Source organism: Eschrichtius robustus, chromosome 9 (assembly GCF_028021215.1).
Source record: "Eschrichtius robustus isolate mEscRob2 chromosome 9, mEscRob2.pri, whole genome shotgun sequence".
NCBI classification, from domain to species: domain Eukaryota; kingdom Metazoa; phylum Chordata; class Mammalia; order Artiodactyla; family Eschrichtiidae; genus Eschrichtius; species Eschrichtius robustus.
This window is the reverse complement of record NC_090832.1, coordinates 27,527,030-27,548,835: the sequence shown is the minus strand read 5'-3', so window position 1 is coordinate 27,548,835 and position 21,806 is coordinate 27,527,030. Positions and strand designations below refer to the sequence as shown.

Genomic DNA, 21,806 nt, shown 5'->3' with positions numbered 1-21,806 from the left:
CTTAAAAAAAGTTGTCTTATTTTAATGATCATTTTGCTTTTGGATTTTTATGCTCAATAAGTACTCGATAAATTTAAATATTTTATATTCATTTTTTCCCTAATGTAGAGCATCAAAACCACTTATTTGCCACCCTATGATGTTGTGCCGTGTACTGCAAAAACAAAATAAACGTTTTTATTCCAGGAATTAATATAAGAATAATGATAAAATTAAATCTTTAAAGTTCAATGCTTTTCTCATGGAATTAATGGTATTCTCATAACAGTTTCCTTAGTAGATCTAATAATTTTGTCTTTTGGTCACTTCACGCTTATATTTTACTGTCTCAGTATATGGGAAGCTATTTTCTGCCTCTCCCACGCCCTTATTTAGATCATGAATACCCTTGCAAGTCTCAGGAAAGCCATTGGCCCCTTACCCTGAAAAGCTGTCCATGCAACTTCAGATAGTTTCACGGCCCCCAGGGACGGATGGTCAAGCACCCGCTCACCTCCTGCCACAGCAAAAGGTGCCTTAAGCAGTTACGAGTTCCAAACTACAAAGTGAATCTTCCTCATTTCTTGACATGAATTTTTTTCAATAAATCTTTAAAAACATGATACTTAAAATAGTTCTTATAGAACAAGCTTTCAAAACACTTCTCATTTGAGGGTTTGTATGAAAACCACCTATGGGCCTTTAACAGAGATGTCCATGTCTCACCCAGACCTGCTGAACTGCAATCCTGAGGCATTAAGTCTTAGCTGTACAATTATAGCTCCCTTGAGGAGTTTGATGTACATCCCTGATTTAGAACCAGTGGATTACGGAATTTAAACTAGGATTCGTCTCCCACAGGCTTAAGTGATTTTTCACATTTTTCATTCCTTGGCCAAAAAAAATCAAGTCTGGGTTTCCTGGACTAATACTTTAAGACAATTTGGTGGGCTTCGGTCTTCCCCGGCTCAGCAGGCTTCAATCTGGGGTATGCATGCTCCTAAGGGTAACTGAAGGCTTTCCACAAAAGGATTTTAACCTTTTTCCTGCTTTGGATTCCTTTGGCAAAGGTCAGTCTAGATCCCTTCTCAGGATAATATCTTTAAATGAATAAATTAAAATACGTAGCATTACAAAAAAATACATATTTAAATTATATTTAGGGGGCTTCCCTGGTGGCGCAGTGGTTGAGAATCTGTCTGCTAATGCAGGGGACAGGGGTTCGAGCCCTGGTCTGGGAGGATCCCACATGCCGTGGAGCAACTAGGCCCGTGAGCCACAACTACTGAGCTTGCGCGTCTGGAGCCTGTGTTCCGCAACAAGAGAGGCCACGATAGTGAGAGGCCCGCGCACTGCGATGAAGAGTGGCCCCCGCTTGCTGCAACTAGAGAAAGCCATAGCACAGAAACGAAGACCCAACATAGCAATCAATCAATCTTTAAAAAAAAAAAAAATTAAATTATATTTAGGGACTTCCCTGGTGGTGCAGTGGTTAAGAATCCGCCTGCCAATGCAGGGGACACGGGTTCGAGCCCTGGTCCGGGAAGATCCCACATGCTGCAGAGCAACTAAGCCCTTGTGCCATAACTACTGAGCCCACGAGCCACAACTACTGAGCCCGCGTGCCTAGAGCCTGTGCTCCGCAACAAGAGAAGCCACTGCAATGAGCCTCCCGCACACCGCAATGAAGAGTAGCCCCCGCTTGCCGCAACTAGAGAAAGCCCGCACGCAGCAACAAAGACCCAACGCAGCCATAAATAAATAAATAAATAAAATTTAAAAATTAATTATATTTAAAAGCTTATCAAGATGTTAAAAGGTTTGTACTATAGCTATATATGCTTCTTTATTAACCCATTAAATAACACGATCTAGAGGCATGTCTCATAACTGCCATGATTTCAAGCAGTTATCTGTTTAAACTGCCTTTTGAGCTATCTGAAACAACTGTAATGTGATAAGAAAATATCTGACTTCTGCTAATGCTAATACTGCTGTAGGTTTTTTGCTCACATTCATAATTAAACGAAATGTTCAGCTAAATCCAAAAAAGAGGGGATATATGTATACGTATAGCTGATTCACCTTGCTGTAGAGTGGAAACTAACACAACATTGTAAAGCAACTATACTCCAATAGAAATTAGTTTAAAAAAAAAAGGAAATGTTCAATTTCCAGAAAAGGTTATTGGAAATAAAGATGCAATTATTTTCTTCATTCAAATTCACATACTCCAGGTTAAAGAACCCTTGTTAAAGGGAATACATGTACATGGAGGGTTTTAAGGGAATCAGTTCCCAGATTCTTTCCTAAAACCTTCTCACCTTGCTTTTCACATTCCCCTTCTCCCATTATCATAAGAAAGGCACACCATTTATGCATCTTGAATGTATGTGGCTCAAGGTCTGTGGTGTAAAAACTCTGAAGTGTAACCAAAGGAACAAGGAGAAGATGCACTGCTCCTGAAGAGGGGCCCCTTGTGAACAAGGCAAGAAATACTATGGCCTTGGCAAGGCCTATGGCAAGGCCTTGATTTATACAAGTGAAGGGGATCAGGAGATGCCACCCCGAAATATGCCACTCTGGCATATGGATTACTTTGAGCTGAAGGCAAATGAGAAACAGTGGACACAGGAAGCTCTCTGTCCTCCCCCTTTAGGTCTAAAAGCATTCCCTTTGTGAAGGTGACAAGCTTCCGTTTTAAAGGTGCTCTCTTTTCCCATACCAGGAATAGGAAAATGACTTTTATCACCAGAAACAACTTGAGTCTACATAGCAAATCTTACTAAATAACCCTTATCTACTATTAGTTTCTCCCATATATTTACCTCCCCACAATTTACAGCCTCTAGAAACCCCAAACCCCTTTCCCTTGTCTAGTCACTTCTCCACAATTTATCACCCTTTGTTAAAATGATATATAAGCCCCTGGGTTGAAACACCTCTTTGGGTTTTTACATATTTTCTGTGAAGCCCTCAGGCATGTAAAAATATTAAGAAACATATTTGCGCCTAGAAATTAGAGCATTTCTCTGCAGTCATTAACGTTTTCCTACAGAAGACACTGAATTAACAAAATTTTTTTCATTGAGGGAAAAAAAAAATATTAAAAACAAATGCCTTTTATCCTGTTAATCTGTCTGTTGATAGGTACTTTAACTAAGGCCTGCAAATTAAACTAAGGGGGTAGAGGAAAAATTTTTCTACCCCTACACAAGTAAAAAGGTTTGCTCTGCCTGTCTGTCTATATTAATGTGTCATTTGTCATAGGGCACAAATTGATATACTTATTTGCATTAAAAAAATGAAGTCAGACCTTTTCTGTCAGACAGTAACAAGTATGATACGGCTGATGGTTCAATCAACCAGGATTTTTTTGGATAAAATAAATGACTTAAGTCTGTAGCTTCAAAGTTTTGATAAAGATGTATTTAAAGCATGTATACACTATGCAATTTTCTAAAATCAGAGACTTTGAAACGATTTAAACTATTTTAAAATAAAATAATTTTGGATTTCAATTTTGATGTCTAAAAAGTAGCACATGATTTTTCAAATTTCTTCTAGGATTCATGCAAGCAAAAGTGTTTGAAGGCTGACCAATGTTTCTTAGAGTATGGTCCACGAACCTCTTTCATCAGAAACACTGCGGTATTTGTTAAATACCGATTTTTATGCCCCATCTCAGACCTACAGAACTTGAATCTGTAGGGGTAGGGCCTGGGAATCTTCACTTTTAACAAACATCATGGTTGAATTGGATGTACACACCAAATTTGAGAACCACTGCACTTTATATTACTTTATATTCTTTACTGCTTTGTGGTGAAAACTTCCAGAAAAAAATATAACGTTTGAACCATTTTTTGGACCCATATTTATTCTTTGACTCCATGGACAGGCATTTGTTACAAGCTACATTATATAAACTCAACACGGGCTACTGACTGATACTTATTTAGACTTGTATGGCAGAGTCAATGTCAATAGGAAGCATCTCTTTAAGCATCACTTAGTTTTCAGTGATATAGAATAGTGATGATTTCTTTAATATATGTGCCTCAAGATTTTGACACTATTTTTGGATAAGCTATAAATAAGCCCATCACAGAACAGAAAGGTAAATACTCCCTTTTATACAAACATGGGCCCTACCACATGAGCTAATGATAGACTTCAGCAATGGCCCTACTATCTAATTATTGTCAGGAAAAAACCCAATAAAGCTCAAGGGTTAAAGCTTAAGGCATTTGGCATTCCACGGGTATTTTAAGATTTCTAAAAAATTTCCCAGACTAAAATACTATTAATCACGCTATTTGGAGCTTCAATTTTGGGCCTTTAAAGAATGACCCAGTTTAAAATTATTCTTGAAGAAGTTTGGCCCTGCCCACTGGTACTTTCTAGAGGTGAGATGTGCTGACTAATTGTTCAAGCCTACATCTTTGTTAGGTCTCTCAGTTTTCATGTGATCAGATCAACTCTACCCCAAGGTCAACTGCTAGTTAAATCCTGTGATTCCACTATTAACTGACACCATAAAATGTAATCCAGAAATTTGCCAAGGAGTACAAGATCTCGTGCTCACTGTTATTCAATAGCTAGCACAAGCTCAGTTTCAAGAAGCTATATTGTGGGCAATATACGGTAGACGAATTCTTATATATTTTCTAAAATCTACTCCTGTATTAAATAGGACTAACAGAGAACTGTGCAACGAACCACACTGTCCTCTATAAAACATGCTTTTATGGTTACTTCCCAACTTTAGCATCGATTTAATCTGTTTTGAATGTTTTAACACTCCTTTCTACACTGAATAACAGCTAAGGCTAAAAAAACAAAAACCCTGATATATTTCTATCATAATCAGAGTATTTTAAACTAAAACACCCACCTCTCACACATATACACCCCAAACATAAATTAAAAAAAAAAATTGAAACTAAAGATTGCTTTTTCCAGAGCTTCTCTTTCCTTTTGTCAACGCACTAGATGTGTTTTAATACTATCAATATTTCAACTAAGATTTATACTTTATAATAATCTTTAAACTGTAATAATTAAGGCAAAATTTAAAGCCTCAAATATTGGCTGAATACGTATTATTTTGAAAAAAAATACTTAAGTACTCGGTGCTTTACAAAAATTGAAACAATACTGTTCTTTCAATATTAATTTATCCTGAAAGTCATCACCTAAAATTTTAAGCAATAACCTTCATATGGTACTGTGCTAAAACAAAACATTTTTTTCTTTTCTTTTTCAAGACAGGGGGTTCAAGGAATTAGAGGTAAGAAGCTGGGGCTTCCCTGGTGGCTCAGTGGTTAAGAATCTGCCTGCCAATGCAGGGGACACGGGTTCGAGCCCTGGTCCAGGAAGATCCCTCATGATGCGGAGCAACTAAGCCCATGCGCCACAACTACTGAGCCTGTGCTCTAGAGCCTGTGAGCCACAACTACGGAAGCCCACACGCCTAGAGCCCGCGCTCTGCAACAAGAGAAGCCACTGCAATGAGAAGCCTGTGCACCGCAATGAGGAGTATCTCCCGCTCGCCGCAACTAGAGAAAGCCCACGCGCAGCAACGAATACCCAACGCAGCCAGAAATAAATGAATAAATAAGTTTGTTAAAAAAAAGAAATAAGAAGCTGTTTTGACTTCTGAGGAAATAAGCAGGTTCTGGGAATTCTATAATAATGCTCTGGGGTCTATGCTGGAAAAAATCTTTATAAATAAGCTTAAATTGCAATAAAGTCCTTTTGGCAACACTATTATTTAAAACTTTGTATGATAAGAGTCCAGAGTTTTAAAAAGGCCACAATTGTTAAAGGACAGTGAATTTATCACAAAGCATTCCTATTCTACAAAATGGCGTTACAGCAATGCCTGACAGATGAAGACGCAGGAAGAAGTAACCAAGCAATCCTTTCAAGCAGATGCCAAGAAAAAGAAAACACACTTTAATGTTATATGCCTTTTAGAATGACTAAAAGAATCCTTCCCCATTACTCCATCCATCCACTGCTTACATTGGAGCGCCTACATCCAATGTGTTAGGTACCAGGGATATAATGGTGGGCAGAGGCAGGCACAGCCCGGCCCACACGGAACTTAGAGGCTACAGGGAGGTAGGCATTAGAAAAATGATCACACTAATGAATGTTACACTGTGAACTGAGATAACAGCTCTGAAAGGGAAGAACACAATTCTGTGGAGGAACAATACACAGGAAGCTGAATAAATGCTACTGTTTAAAATTCCATGTGGTTCTTTTAAACCTTTTGTCCTTCCAGCTAACACAATTCAGGATACAACTCTAAGTAGAAAAATACTGTAACTAAAACAACTTAGAATCCAAAACTTATTTCCCAGGAGATTTCTTCATTTAATTAGTTTTTAAACAACACTTTCACCCCTACCACTGCATAAACGCAGGGTTTTTTTTTTTTTTTAAATAGAATGTAATTCCCACCATGGAATATTTTTACTTATCTGACTAAAAATCAAGAACTTAATACTTCAGTATAAAATCAGTATCTTAAGTATTGAGTTCTTATTTTTTAACAGGGGCTTTTTGAGATATACGACTTTCTTTTCAAAGTGGCTAAATTTTCTTGTAAGAGGCAAGGCTAAACAGCATAAATCAACATCCTGTGTTTCGATGGTTATGCAAAACTAGCAAGCAACTGCAAATGCGCGGAGGTAAAAACCTTTCTGTTTTTCTCGTGGGTATAATTTCAAAACATTCTGATGACAGCTATTGGCTGTAAACCCTATGTACAACGTTCAGCATATTTCACAAAGCTTAATAATTAATAAACATCCTATGTCATTAATTTATAATAAATTGAAGCTGCTTCAGTTTTCAAATGTACTGCTTAAGATTCTACCCAATGGTAATTAGCTGATGGTGACAGCTCTAAAATTCCTTGATTTGCATGTGTCATATTATGCCTTCTGAAAAATCCAGTGAACTTGGGTGCACTCACCCAATGGACAGCACAGCCAATCTGTTGACACCATGGTGAAGGAAAGTACAGCATTTATTGTAGGGTGCCATGCAAGGAGAATGGGCAGCTTGTGCTCAAAAGACGCAAGCTCCCCAATGGCTTTCAGGGAAGGGTTTTTAAAGACAGTGTGAGGGAGAGGGTTGTGGGGTGACTAATCAGCTCATGCACAATTCTCAAATTGCTTGATGGTGAGGTAACAGGGTGATATTTTGAGAATTTCAATTACTAGTTTTCTAGTTCCAACCAGTCTGGGGTCTATGCGCTGGTGGTCAGCATATAGTTAACTTCCTCCACTTGGTAGGGGTTTTAGTAACTGCTAAAAACAAAAAAAAACAAAACCAAAACCTCAAGGATATGGCTCAGGTTATTACCTATAGCCCTTGAAGAGGAACTAAAGGTCCTTGATTTTATTTTATGGCTAAAATATTATTATTTTGTCTTAACTTGATTGCTTTCCTTTGTTCCTTCATTTTTTTCACTTTTCTAATTAAATTTGCTCTTTGGAACTCAGGGAGGGAAGGCCTAGGAGGCTAAAGCTTTTCTACAAATAAGAGGTGGGGGACACAGGGGTGAGGGTATCTGTCCCCAGGAAGGTCCCCATAGGGTCCTGCTTGGTTTCAGTCCCATTGAATCAAATGCTAATTTGGATTTAGGACTGAACAGTTCATGAAGATTTAACCACATCCAAATGATCTATTTGCAATAAAGATATCTTCAATTACCCCTCATCCAAAAAGGTCTCCTTGTGATTATTTGAGATGTTAAATTCAGCTGGTAGAAGGGATACCTGGAGACAAGCATCTGCTTCAGTTTATGCTACCCCCTTACAAACACAGCACATAGTCATGAATATTGGAACCAGCTTCACTGATGGTTAGAACTATCCCTTTCTGGATGCTTGGCCGGATATTCCTCATTTTTCATCTAGTGTGGACCCTGAAGAGGAATACTAGACATGCGCTTCCAAGTGTAGCACTGAAAACCCTGAAAATATGTGGAGCAGAAAGGGGCAGTATTAGAGTTGCAGTATATTGGTGTAATTCTAAGAAAGGAATTGAGAAATATTAATCTACTGCCATTAAAAGGTTTAAAACTATTGACTCCCCAATTCTACTTCTGAGACTCTAAAGGAAATACTCTAAAATATTGGAAAAAGCCTTACGTCTAAAGATGTCCATTAGAGTACCACAAAGGGCATCAGCACGCACCACTCCAAAAGATGCCACTTTGGCATGATTTTCAGCTGAAGGCAATTGAGAATCAACAGGTGCAGAAAGAATTCTCTGCACACACACCCCTCCCATCCACCTAAAAGCAGGGCATAAATTTCCCTTGTGACGGTGTCCCCCCACCTCCTATATCAAAGAAAAAAAGCAACTATCAGAGGGGAGCAACTCATCCCCAGAGACAGAGATGAGTTTGCATAAACAAACCTTACTACATTAACCCTTATCTTCCATTTGCTCTATTTTCTAGCCACTTCCCCACAATTTATCATCTCTTGAAGCCCCAACCCCCTTTCCTTTGTTAAAATGGTATATCTTGAATCCAACTAAAATCCCTGAATGACACACTTGTCTTATTTAACTTGATTGTGACTGTTGGCTAGTGTTGATAGCACTGAATTATAAAACATCACACTTAAACGCTTATATACTAAAATTATTTTGATTATCAGAAGTAAAATACAAAATTCAAATATTCAAAGCAAGAATTCTTAATAAAATGTTATATAAAAATGTTAATCTTTGACTCAGGACTTTATAACTTGTGTTACAGAAAAACATGAAAAGTATGCACGGTTAATATTAAATCAAGTAAGTGGAAAGCTTAAATATTAACTTTTACCTTCTCGGTCCTTCATCACATGTTACTTGCTATTCAGGTAATGTTATTTTATTCTGTCTGTGATAAGATATTAAGAATACATTTATGTAACCATATTATGATCCAGAAATGGATTATGGCATTATCTTTTCAAAGAGGTCTTATAGAAAAGTACCTTTTAATGGAGAATGATTCTCGTGTATGAAAATTTTAACCTAAGTTTTAAAGTTGGTCTATGGTTCAACTGAAATTTATTTATTCATATCACCCGGAGGTTCTGATAAGAAAAATAAATTATATTGTCAACACCATAACCTGATGATTGCAATTCAGTACTAAAATGTCAGTTCAGAGGACATTTACTTCAATGTCTCAATGAAGTGCTCTGAGAAAGGACTGTGGCTTTCAATATATGATTTACATCTTAGACTATGAGTAATGAATCTTGGAACTTAAACATCTCTAGGCTGTGTGACAATGTGTGTTGCTACCTTGAGGCTCTTCTTGTTGATTCACTAGCAACACACATTTCCTAGAAAGAGAATTTTAAACTTCTGTCTTTGATATGTCCCTGACCCTGCTCTTTCTTTATGAATATCTGTGCGTTCTGTTATGGACAAGAAGTTAAACTCTATTCAACCTAACGTACTTTGAGATCTCTGGAGGGTTAGGTGAGTAAATGGTATATGAAAGCTTTAGTTGTATTGATGCTTGCTTCAAAGACCACCTAATCGAAATAATCATCAGGCTCAGAAAAGTAAGAGCTCTGAAAAAATCGGAGAATCATTTTCTCTGGGGAAATTTCTAGCAGATTTTTATACAGACTAATAGTAGCTAATATATTTTAAAAGTTTGGTACCATATCATTTAAAAGGAAAATCATATACCCAATGATATTTATAAAGAATTGAAATAACCACAAACACAATTGCCATTTACTGAATATCTATTATGTTCTAAACTGTACTAGATGCTTTAAGCATTTTGTCTCATTCAATCTATTCCTCACAGTAAGCCTACATTTAGCTGATACTCTCCCCACTGTACAGAGATGAGGCTGTTAAAGTTAAGAAACCTGTCTAACGTAAATGGCTAAATCATGAATAAAATCCACATCAATTTGACTTTAAGAGCTAGTATCTTAGCCACTATGCTACAGTGTTTTCCAGATTTTTTTTCAAATATGGCATTAAAAATTGTACCTTAGTCTTTTTTTTTACTGTTTTAGTGGGGCTTGCCCCCCCCCCCCAATTAGTGATATTTTGACAGATAATAGAATTTATATAAAGTCATAAAGCATTTAAATTCTCATTTAAGGAAAGAACTTGTACTGTGTTTTAATATGTATTCAAGTAACACTGTGTAATTTGCTTAATGGATTATAAATCACTTTCTTGTGTATAAACTCACTTGACCATCTTAACTTGATTATGGCAGGTGTCACTGTTGCCGTTTTACAGGGGAGGGGACTGAGGCTCAGAGAGGGCAAATGGGATTTTGCCCGTGGTCATACAGACAGCCTTCGAGCTGAGTTTGAAAACCTGGTCCTTTGACTCTAAAGTGCAGCAATTTGTCTTCTCGATAGAGGTATAGATTCAGTGTTACTTTGAGAATGGCTAGTGTTTTGTGAAAGCCTTGTTTAACAAGCTTTTTGGCTTCTGAAAACGACACCTACGTAGAATTCCTGGTAAAGGAGCTTGGGTTTGCCCGGCAGCATGAACCCTCCTGAGTGTGTGGGAGGGGCTAGCCCTCCCAAGCAGAGGGCTGACCTCGCCCAGGCTCAGGGGAGGACCGAGCTTATTTGGCCTGTGACTTGGCATTTTATCACAGAGTTATTTTTCTAGAGTCCTTAATTTACCTATTTTTCATGAAGGAGGTAAACTTTTTGGTTTTCTGTTCTTGACACATGGTTAACCATCTGTAACAGAAGATAGTAACATTTCTTGCTAACTTTCTTTTCTTCCAAAAGTTGGAACAAAGCACTAGTGCTGTGTCAACCACAGAATAAATCAGCATGTTCTAGTGTAGTGACACTCCATTTTATATAAAACTGTATTTTTTTTTAACATCTTTATTGGAAAACTGTATTTTTGTTTTCGTTATTTTGTGTGTTTTATAATGAGAGTAGGCGTGGCCTTCTCCACTTTGTTGCCCTATTGAAGACTGGGGATTGATCCATTAATTTGATAAATTGATTAGGCGCCTATGGTTGCCAGGCACTGTAATCCGTGCTTGGGATACAGTAGTGAACAAAAGAGCCAAAACTCCCTGGCCCCATGGAGTGTGGGAGAGCACAATAAACATTATGGCATCAGCTGGTGCTAAGTACTAAGGTGAGAACAGGCCAATAACAACAGAAAGCAGTCTTTGTTAGGGTGGGAGTGGGGTGTCATTCTTACACCTTATTATAGTTATTCCAGAGCAGCCTGACGGTGGAAACAGGTTCTGCTCCCACAGTGGGATGGACCTTCGTTAATGAGCCAGGGGTGCCGTCGTGGGGAGTGTATAGAGCACAGTTCCCTTCATCTCCACCCCAAATGGAGTTTAAGGTTTTTACCCTGAAATTTTAGTTTCTGGAAACATGAAGCTACGATGTTTTCTACTTTTCTAAGCTCTACTCAATATCAGATTAAAAGATGGAAATTGGAAGAGACCAAAATCCAGCATCTAAGAATAATTTAGTATTTTTAAACCACTTATCTAAGATTTTTTGACCAATTTTCTGGATTAAAAAAATTTCCCCCTCAATATATATTTTATCTATTGGCTATTTATCCAATTTTCTTACTAAGCAACCTGTATTTCATTTGATTCAAGCAAAAAAAAATTTTTTTAATTTGGCTGCGTTGCGTGGCTTACGGGATTTTAGTTCCCTAACCAGGAATTGAACCCTCACCTCAGCAGTGAACGAGCGGGGTCCTAACCACTGGACCGCCAGGGAATTCCCTGATTCAAGCAATCTTATTTATCACATTTAAATAATTCATTATGAAACCCAATGCTTATTATGCATCAACCGTCTTATCCTAATATTTGAATACTATATGTAAATATGCTTTCTACCCAGAAACATATGTCTATTTTGACTCATTAAGTGCAAAATGAATTTACTGATAAAAGTGAGTTAACTGAACAAATACATATAATAGTAACACCAATTTTTTTACTGGGAAACCAAGCATTAGGGGAGGCATTTTGCCTCTTCTTTAGTGTATATACAGCCCTGAAAATTAGAGATTTATTCCCGTTGTACAATGATGATACTGACATACTTATAGAGCATAAATAACTTGTTTGAGGTCACAGAACTAGTGTCAGAGCTAAAAGGCAGACTTGGATCCAACTCCAAAGATATTCCCAATATGCCACTTTAACTCCATATTTTATCATCATAAAACACCAAAAGCAAACCGCTGATTTATACCATAATCCATCTCCCTAATGGTTACTGAAACTACGTATAACTCACATTTCTTTCCTAGATGTATTTTTATTATAAAGTTTGCAAATATTATTTATGAAAATGAAGATAGATAATATTTTAAAAGGGCAAATAATTTAGTGAATAAAGCATTTTATTACTCTTAAAAATTAAACCTGATAAAGCATCTAGTATATAAAGAAAATTCTAGAGAAGAAAATACAGTGATAAAAATACCTCTCCAAAATGTAGGGCATAAGATTCTGATGACTATAGTTTTTTCTGTAAAGTGTATATGTGAGTTACTTATTTACATGCCATGTGAATAAAAGCATTCTGGTAAGGAAAGATATGAGAGGAAAATGCAGGCAATGTTTCTGATTTAAAAAAAAAAAAAACCTAAATAAAAACCAAAGAGGTAGGCAAGCGAGGTATGACCTTTTTTAAATCAGCAAAAAACCCTAGCTACTCCTCAAATACACCCCTCGAAAATAGAAAAGCAATCATTTCTCAAAATTATCATGATCTGATCCAGATACAAATATTAAGAGCAATAAGAAATCATCAATAAATTATGTGCTAAAATGTTCTTTGGACAGCGGCGCAATTGTGTGTAAAGCCTGCTACTGCTACATCCAGCACTCAAGGAGACCCTAGGAGTTGTTTCAGGGTTTGCACACTGTTTTTTTGCCAAAAGAAAAAAAGTGGGAACACGGAAGATGGAGAATAATATGGTTTGCCTTGAATTTTCATAGAAGCTATCACATGGCTGCAGGACAATGAAGTATAAATCCATCATCTATAGATCACAACAAAGATTGTTTCATTTAATTAAAATTCCACTTCTTTTTCTTAGAACATTAAAACCAAGTCCCTCCCCCCAAAACAAAAGGATTTATTAAAAGATTTCCTACTCTGTACTTTCACCCTGTTAAGTGTTAATTTGTCAAAACTGGTTTAAAGATTGCCTGACTCCTGCCTTGCCTTATTAAGAGTTTCAAAACACATTTTGAGCCCAAGAACTTACAGGCCAGCTTAGTGTCTTCCATCCTAAAATTCTTCTTTCTTGAATATGCTGCAACATATTCTATCTTCCAGATTTGAGTTCCTCAGCCGGGCAAAGACCAAGCCATCAGTGAAGAGGCCGTTTAATCATCCCAAGTATCATCTCTCACACGGCTCAAGGTACACGCAGGAGGAAGGCAAAAGAGTGAGGAGACATACGACTCTACAGCCACTGCTTCTAAACAGTAACCTTGTTCACTGAACCAAGTAAAAACTGAGAAAGGCTTCTGTTCAAAAGAGCCAGTGAAGCTCAAATGGGTGTGGGCTGGGAGTAGCGGAGGCCTTTCCTGGTTAAGAAATGGTTGTTAAAACACCAGTTCAATCTCAGGGATTCAAACTCAGCTGGGGCCCCAAACAGGATATGCATTAAACACATTAGAACAACTGTTTACCAAGATCATCTAAATGTTATTTACTGTTTTTCCAGATTCTTCGGCCTTTTGGTTTCCTGATGTATTAACAATGGCATTTAAAACCCTGAAGATTATGGCTCATTTTGTTCCCATACCAAATGCATGTGAAAGAGGCCGTCGTTTAGAATCAGTCAAGCAGAGAGACCTCTGTGCTTTCACTCCCTTCACTGAGAACATTCATGGAGCCGCTGAGAAACCACATGAAATGAAGTTTCGCTGCCCTTCAGAGGGTCCAAAAGATTGACTTGCTTTAGCAAGCTCTGAAAAATTCTGAAGGTCTCCAGAGAGAAGAGGAAGAATAAATATAAACACTAAAGTTTTAGAGATTATTTCTGGATAAATTAAATATAGATCCTCAGAATTTTTTTCTTTTAGCCAGGGATGAATTGCATTATAAATTTTGAATTCAACATTTCTATCACCATTCTACCTTAGGCATGTCTTTAAAAGGACTTTTTGTCTAGGAGCACAGAGGGGAAACTGAGGAAAAAGGATCCAGTCCTCACTGTGCCTTTAGAGAATTTTAAAATGTGACATGGGAGCCAGAATACTTTGCTTAAAACCAATGAATTTAATGAGTTTGGATGATCAGTGGGCCCAATCTGGAAAGGAAATACACTGTTTAGAAGAAAATAAGTCATTTCAAGCCTCTCTGAGTAGTAGGACTTGACCCAGTAAAGAGACTGGATGCATGGGATTTCTAAGATGTAAGAATTCAAGCACCAGCACATATATACATGGAATCTAAAAAAAAAAAAAAAGGTCATGAAGAACCTAGGGGCAAGACGGGAATAAAGACACAGACCTACTAGGGAATGGACTTGAGGATACGGGGAGGGGGAAGGGTAAGCTGGGACAAAGTGAGAGAGTGGCATGGACATATATACACTACCAAATGTAAAATAGATAGCTAGTGGGAAGCAGCCGCATAGCACAGGGAGATCAGCTCGGTGCTTTGTGACCACCTAGAGGGGTGGGATAGGGAGGGTGGGAGGGAGGGAGACGCAAGAGGGAGGAGATATGGGAATATATGTATACATATAGCTGATTCACTTTGTTATAAAGCAAAAACACATCACTGTAAAGCAATTATACTCCAATAAAGATGTTAAAAAAAAAAAAAAGAATTCAAGCACCCCCTAGACTTGGGAATTAACCTTTTTTAATGCCCTTGGAACTAAAGACTGCTTAGTAGGAGCCAGTGGAATGCCAGCTGCAGCCAGCACCATCCCAGCACCTCCAGAGGCCCAGCATCACAGCTGCCTAAGTACCATCATTCCCACCCATCAGTTGCTTACATTTTCAAAAGCAGCCTGTATAAATACAGACAGTATCTCTAGTGCAGGGGTTCTCAGCCTTGGTTCTATTGACCTTGAGCCGGGATAGTTCTTTGTTGTGGATGGCAGGGGAGGGGATGGGGCTTTCCCGTGCATTGTAGGAAGTTCAGCAGCACCCCCAGCCCCCACCTGCTGTCTCTAATAGCACTGCCTACACATACTCCCCTCCCTACAGTTGAGACCATTAAGAAAGTGTCTTTGGACATCGCCAAAGACAATTGGGGTGGGGGTGGGGCAAAATTACTTCTGGGTTAAAAAAAAATTTCAGCTCTAGTGGCTCCAAATCCTTCTCCTCTTGCTTGCCCTTCAAGCAGGGCTAGTGTGGCAGGGAGGCTGGATAGCGGGGCCTCATCCCGAGGTGGGGGAAACAGACTTAAAGTGCTTCCAATCGCTCTGTCGTTCTGTTTTGTTGTTTGTTTTTGTTTTGTTGTTGTTTTTCTTCCCCAGAGACCTTATTGCCGCAAAGAGGGACACGGAACTGACTCTACGGGAAACGGAGGTCAAGGTTCACAATGCTGGGACTGGAGGTCATAAACATGCCTACATATTTCTCTGTGCTCACGTTTGGTACAATGGCTGGGATATGATTAATACTCAAGTATTGCCTAAATGTCTGAAGAAGTAGAAGAATTCTCCAGTTCTGCCCAATTAAAGCAATGAAATGCATGACACAGGATAAGTGCTAGCCAAAGAAATATGTTGGCTATTAATTTCAGGAATTTTTCAGGCATGTTATTAAAATATCAACCTATTCCCACAATTCCACACCTGTATATTCAGTAGGGCTCCATAAGTGTTAGAACCGATACTCTGAATTATCTCACAGCTCATTTAAACGGAACAAAGATAGGAACCATGAATTTATCAAACAAAAAATAACTTCTATTAGCAAATTTTAAAAAATCCTTTCATTCCCTCCCTCGGAATCTTTATATTCTTACTTCAGACTCAAATGTAACTAGCTCAGTTATCTATCTCGCAGCTCACTGAAGATTAGAGGCACTCAGTTTTGAGGGGACAGGGGGGTGTTATGAGAATCTCCTAACTGTTCTGTGGCCGTCCAAATCCTGACCTCCAAGACCCAGTCATCAACACAGCTATGATGTTTCTAGAACACAAATCTGATCATGTAACTTCTTTGAATGCCTACGTTTTCTTGGCTCTTCATGGTCTCACAGTTGCTTCTCTCACCTCACCTCCGTAGTACCTGCTGCCTGTCTGCTTCGCATTCTCCTCTCTGGCCTTACAGAGGACAGCATTCGGCTGCGTTCTGCTGCACTCAGCTCCCCTCTCCCCATCAGTCGTGTACATGCTGCCACTACTCCTTGAAGATTACTCTCCTCCCTTCATCTGGCTAACTCCCACAAGACTTCTCTCTCTACCTGCCACCCACTCCTCAGGAAGTCTCCACGCTGCCTCTCCTGCTGTGGACCCCTCCACGCTGTGATCAGATGGGTGCCTATCTGAGGGTTATAGATACGAAAGAGAAGGGCTAGTGGGAAAAAAAATCTGCCTTCTCAAGTACAGACTGCCATAGGAAATAATAGCTTAAACTTGTTGACTGCCTGTTATGTCAGACATTACTCTAATGACCTATCCACGTAGGAACTGGTCTGACCTCACAAACCACCCTATTATGCTAATTTTACCGATGAGGAAACTCAGATATACAGAGTAGAGTAACTTGGGGAAGCTAGTAAGTGGCAGACTCTCAATCCCCACGCTATGCTCTACTGCAGCATCTGCCCTCCAACTAGGTGACTTCTCACTTCTGAGCACCCAGGAAGCGTCAGGCCAGTGTCGCCTGCTGATGGGAAACGACTGGTACCACAAGGAGAGAAGACAGGCGGGGAGAGACAGGAGATGACACGGTGGAGACAGTGCCCCACTCACCCCTTAGGAACAACAGTGCGTAACTGAACGGTGGTGCATTCATCCAGAAAAACAGCTGAATGCTAACAAGAGAGGAAAGAGAATAGAGGGTTTTGTTATGTGACAAGTGGCTCAAGGAGATTTCTATGTCCCAGTGCATGGAGCGGTGAGTACCGTCAATGATGTGTCATCTGAAACTGTAGCTGCACAGTAAGGGTCTTAGAAAGAGGCACATTTCTACCTACAGGCATCACTGTTGTTACTTTCTCAGGATTAAGGCCTCTGCTTATCAGTCCAATTTTTGGTTTCATTTTCAATATCCAGCAAAACTTTCAATGCAGAATTCTGGCAGGTGGATGAAGGCTGAACTGATGGGTTATCATTCAGACTTCCGGGAATGGAAATCACTTTGAAAACATAGTAAGCTTTTTTTTTTTTTAAAGCTCTGCTATATATATATATATTTTTTAATTTTAATTAATTAATTTATTTATTTTTGGCTGTGTTGGGTCTTCGTTTCTGTGCGAGGGCTTTCTCCAGTTGCGGCGAGTGGGGGCCACTCTTCATCGCGGTGCGGGGGCCTCTCACTATCGCGGCCTCTCTTGTTGCGGAGCACAGGCTCCAGACGCGCAGGCTCAGTAGTTGTGGCTCACGGGCCTAGTTGCTCCGCGGCATGTGGGATCTTCCCAGACCAGGGCTCGAACCTGTGTCCCCTGCATTAGCAGGCAGATTCTCAACCACTGCGCCACCAGGGAAGCCCCATAGTAAGTTTTAAAAATACATACATAAATCCTGAGAAATTAAGGGGAAATGAATTTGTTTATTAAGCCTAAATTATATCATCCTTAACAAATATGAAATATAAATATTTTTTAATGGGAGCTGGTGAATTACAAACTTGACAGAGCACTTGTAGAACTCTGAGGAATCCACCTTCTCCCCTTTTGTGCGCTCATTCATTACCCGCTCACTGACTGCTTTGCTCGCAGGCCTCCTAAAACTGCTCTGTGGCTGAGATGATGATTCATCAGCTCTTTACTCCATTCTGAGTCCCACTATGAACGTGGAAACTGCAGAGGCCCTCATCTTGACAAGGCAGCTCTTATCCGTTAGCGTTTTCTCTTATCAGATCTGCTCATTTGCCACTCTGTTTCTTCCTTGTTCTTTTTTCTTTCCTATTTTTCTCTTTTAACTTTTGGCTACTAATAGAGAAACCAGTTCTTATAAAACAGGACCTTTTAAGCTGCAGCAAGAGTTTTATGAGATGATGAGATAGCTGGTAATGTTTCCACTTTTTTTTTTTTTTTTAACAAAGCTTTATTCCACAGAGAATTGTGTGATCAGCTTTGTTTTGCACTCCTTACCGAGGGGGGGGGGGGGAGGTGTGTGTATATCTGTGCGCATGTAAAAATGAACATATAAATATATGCATGAAGATCTAGTTCTACCAAATAACTGAAAGAACATGGATAGGCTAAGCCCTTGGACTAAAAAGATATTGCTCTTATAGTGTATTCTCATTATTTATAAGAATTTAAAATGTTTACCTGCAGACTTTAATTTTTACAGAAAAAGAATCACATATACTGGATTTGATTACCACAGTTATCAAAACGGTGCAGTTTAAACTCTTGGTATTTTGTAGAATTTAGTGTTTAATATAAAACACTGGGACCATGGCTATTGCTATGTTAAGGGGCAAATGCTGAGAAATAGATTTCATTTATGTTTCATATTTAGTTATTGAAAAGTAAAAGCAGATTCATTTTATAAAGGAACTTATGCTTTCTGCTGAAATTTGTAAAAGCTAAAAGTCACAAAGATTTGTTATACATAATTCATTAAAAGATTCAGTTCATCAGCTTATTATCTTCTGCAAATTGGTTTTGATCATGGCAGGTCTTAACTTGAAAACATCAGAACTGCTTCTAACCCCAGTGTCAATCTAGGAATACTGCAGCCTACCATTTTGTCCAGGACCCCTCTTTATCTTAGTTCTTGGTCTTTCCTTTTCCTCTGGGTTCAAAAAGTAGTAGGTGTAGCTTTAGGAGAATATTTGTTAATTTCAACCTTTATAAAGCAACTAGCACTCTGTTTCCTTTCCTTCCCAATAGGTATCTTGGTCCATTCTCTTTTGCCTTTTGATTGTCCCCAGAGGCCACAATCTTTAAGATGCTGGAAAAGGAAGATTCTGCTTTTCAGCAGAAGATCAGAAGATTCAGCCCCCCATTTTATAGTACCTTGGACAGTGACAAAAGCTACAAGGGCTGGTTATTTATGAAAATGCACTCAATTCAGTTAAAAATGTACTCCACACATGAATGTTTTCTTTAGGGGAGTAAGTTATAACATGCTTGTCTGTTTCTCAAAATCCACATTTATATTACCCTGGAATCTTCCATGACCTCAAATTGCAGAAACAATTTTCCTTCATGTCAACACTTCACAGAAATGGCCAAAACTATACTTACCAAATGAACAAGAGATATTTTTGTTTACATTGAAATCCTTTCCCTTCTAAATCTTTTCCCTTCACTGTAATCAAACCTGCTCAATCCTCTTCCTACCCCACTGTAGGCATGTCACCAGCTATAACCAGTTTTCCTGTGGCACTTGTGAGGCACACTAGTTTAGGAATAATTATAATGAAGTTATTAAAAATTGCTATGCTTGAAGCAACAGTTCTCACTAAACATTTCAACAAAATCAAGTTGTCAAGTCTGGACTATTGGGGCTGAAACTGCTAAAAAGGGTCAATTGCTTTTTTTCAGTGGAAAAAAATCTCTGCCAAATTTTTCTAAGCATTTTTTATGACTTCTCAAAGGTTTAAATGCCCACTTCCATGTGGGAAATTTGTAAACAAATATCATCTGAACTTTCCATCTTTTGCTGTCCGTTTCCTGCAAGTTAATTACAATGTATTTCAGAGGGGATTTCACTGACAGGGAGGATTAATGGGGGAGCCTGACAGCTGGAGTCCTGAGTTAGATCAGAAATTAAAATAAGGAACTTGACCTAGTTTCAAAAGGGACGTTTGTTAATTTCCTCAACCCAAACCAGTGTAATCTTTAACATGCCTAAGGTTTTATTGCAGGGAACTAAAATATATATCCATATATGTAAGGAACTCTTGTAAAACACTTACAACTTTGACTTTAAAAAACACAATTTGATGGTTCCTTTTCCTTTTCTTGTAGAGTCGGCCTTCCCCATCTGCAGGTTCTATATCTGTGGACTCAACCAACCACACATAGAAAATATTCCCCCCCAAAAAAAAAAAAAGTCCAGAAAGTTCCAAAAAGCAAAACTTGAATTTGCCACACATTGTGCATTGTATTTACAACTATTCACTTAGCATTTACATTGTATTAGGCATTAGAAATAATCAAAGATGATTTAAAGTATACAGAGAATGTGCTAGGTTATGCAAATATTACACCATTTTACATTAGAAAATTGTGTATCTGTGGATTTTGGTATCCCTGAAGTGGGGGGGTGGGGGGGGTGGTGGTGTCCTGGAACCAAGCCCCTGCAGATACTGAAGGACGACTGTATATTCCAGGCTATGAGCACTCACTCTTCTCTCCCAGCTACTACCCCCAGACATTACACGGTCCTCAGGAGTAATGAATGCCATAATGAAGTTAGGGAATGGAGGGAAGTAAAAACGTCAAGTGTGATATATCCAAAGTACAAATTCTTATCTTATAACCTAATTTACATGCATGACCAGACTATAAGAGATTTATGGCACTGTGGCAAATCACTAGGAAACAAGAGCATTCAAGTTTTGTAGGGTTTTCTCCCATTAAACAGAATAGGGTTTAGCAGCCTACTTGACATATTGGGCAGACAGCCTAGGCTCAAACCAGCATCACCACTTTGTTTCCACCTTCAGGCTCCAAGCTGGTCTTACCACTGTCAGTCTCTCACCTTTAATTCCTGTGATCTGTCTGATTAGTCACCTTAAAAACCAGCTCCAGGAGCTCGTCATTCCCCTGCTCAAACACCTATCATGTCTCCCAGTTACCTGCCAAATTAAAGCACTGCGATGTGTTTCCACCGACTTTGAGAATTTTTTTCCCACCACCCTCCCAGATATCCCGTGTTTTTACAGAATGGATGCATTTGCTCTTCCTTTAACATGCCTCACGATTTCCTTTCCTTTCTCTTTCCTTCTTTCTTTCCTTCCCACTCTTCTTCCCATGTGGAATGTCTCTTCAGTCATCTCTGTCAAATCCTCCAAATACTTCAACAAGCAAGGCAAATGCCCTCATCCTCCATGAAGTCTATCTTGATTCTCCCAAACAAAAGTGCTCGCCTCCTTCCTAAGCCACAAACACATCAATTATACTTCTCTAACAGCATTACCATTGGAGCAGAGATATCAGACTCATCCATCTACCCCCTGAAAGGCTCTCTGGGTATAGCTGAAAGCTCAAGAAACACACTAACTTGCAATGACCTAGCTTCTAGTATATGGGTCAATTTTCAGTGCTATTGGGGTGTATATTTCAAAAGATTATAAATTAAATGATAAACATTAAGTGTAGAAAATAGAAAAAATAAATAAGTACAAAATATTTAAGATAAGCTGCAATGTCAAAATTCAGACATTACCACTGTTAACTTTTTAGTTATATGTTCTTGCAGATTTTTATTTTATTTTACATATATGTAAAAAACCAAAAAATGAGCTTTTCATGTAACTCTGTCTTGGAATCTATTTTATACTCTGGACATCCTTCCAGGTCGACTATGTTTTCTCAATGTTATAAACAAGGCTGCCTATAGAGTTTCACAAAGCTTAACATTGTCAGAAGAATAAATTCTAGAATAGAATTGCTGAATCTTTGGTTAGGGACATTTTAAAATGTTTT

General features: G+C 38.6%; 1 protein-coding gene across 2 annotated transcripts in view; it reads right to left on the bottom strand.

The window, feature by feature from the left end:
• MAP7 (microtubule associated protein 7) overlaps window positions 1-21,806 on the bottom strand; it is a 161,377-nt gene that overhangs the window by 79,846 nt on the left and 59,725 nt on the right. The window contains exon 1 of one of the 2 annotated variants that reach the window (XM_068550959.1): window positions 13,267-13,501. The exons of the other annotated variant lie outside the window; for it this stretch is intronic. Within the exon in view, the coding sequence (XP_068407060.1) occupies window positions 13,267-13,288 (22 nt within the window). The 5' untranslated portion in view covers window positions 13,289-13,501. Of the gene's footprint in view, window positions 1-13,266; window positions 13,502-21,806 lie in introns of those variants that run through there. 2 annotated transcript variants of the gene reach the window in all.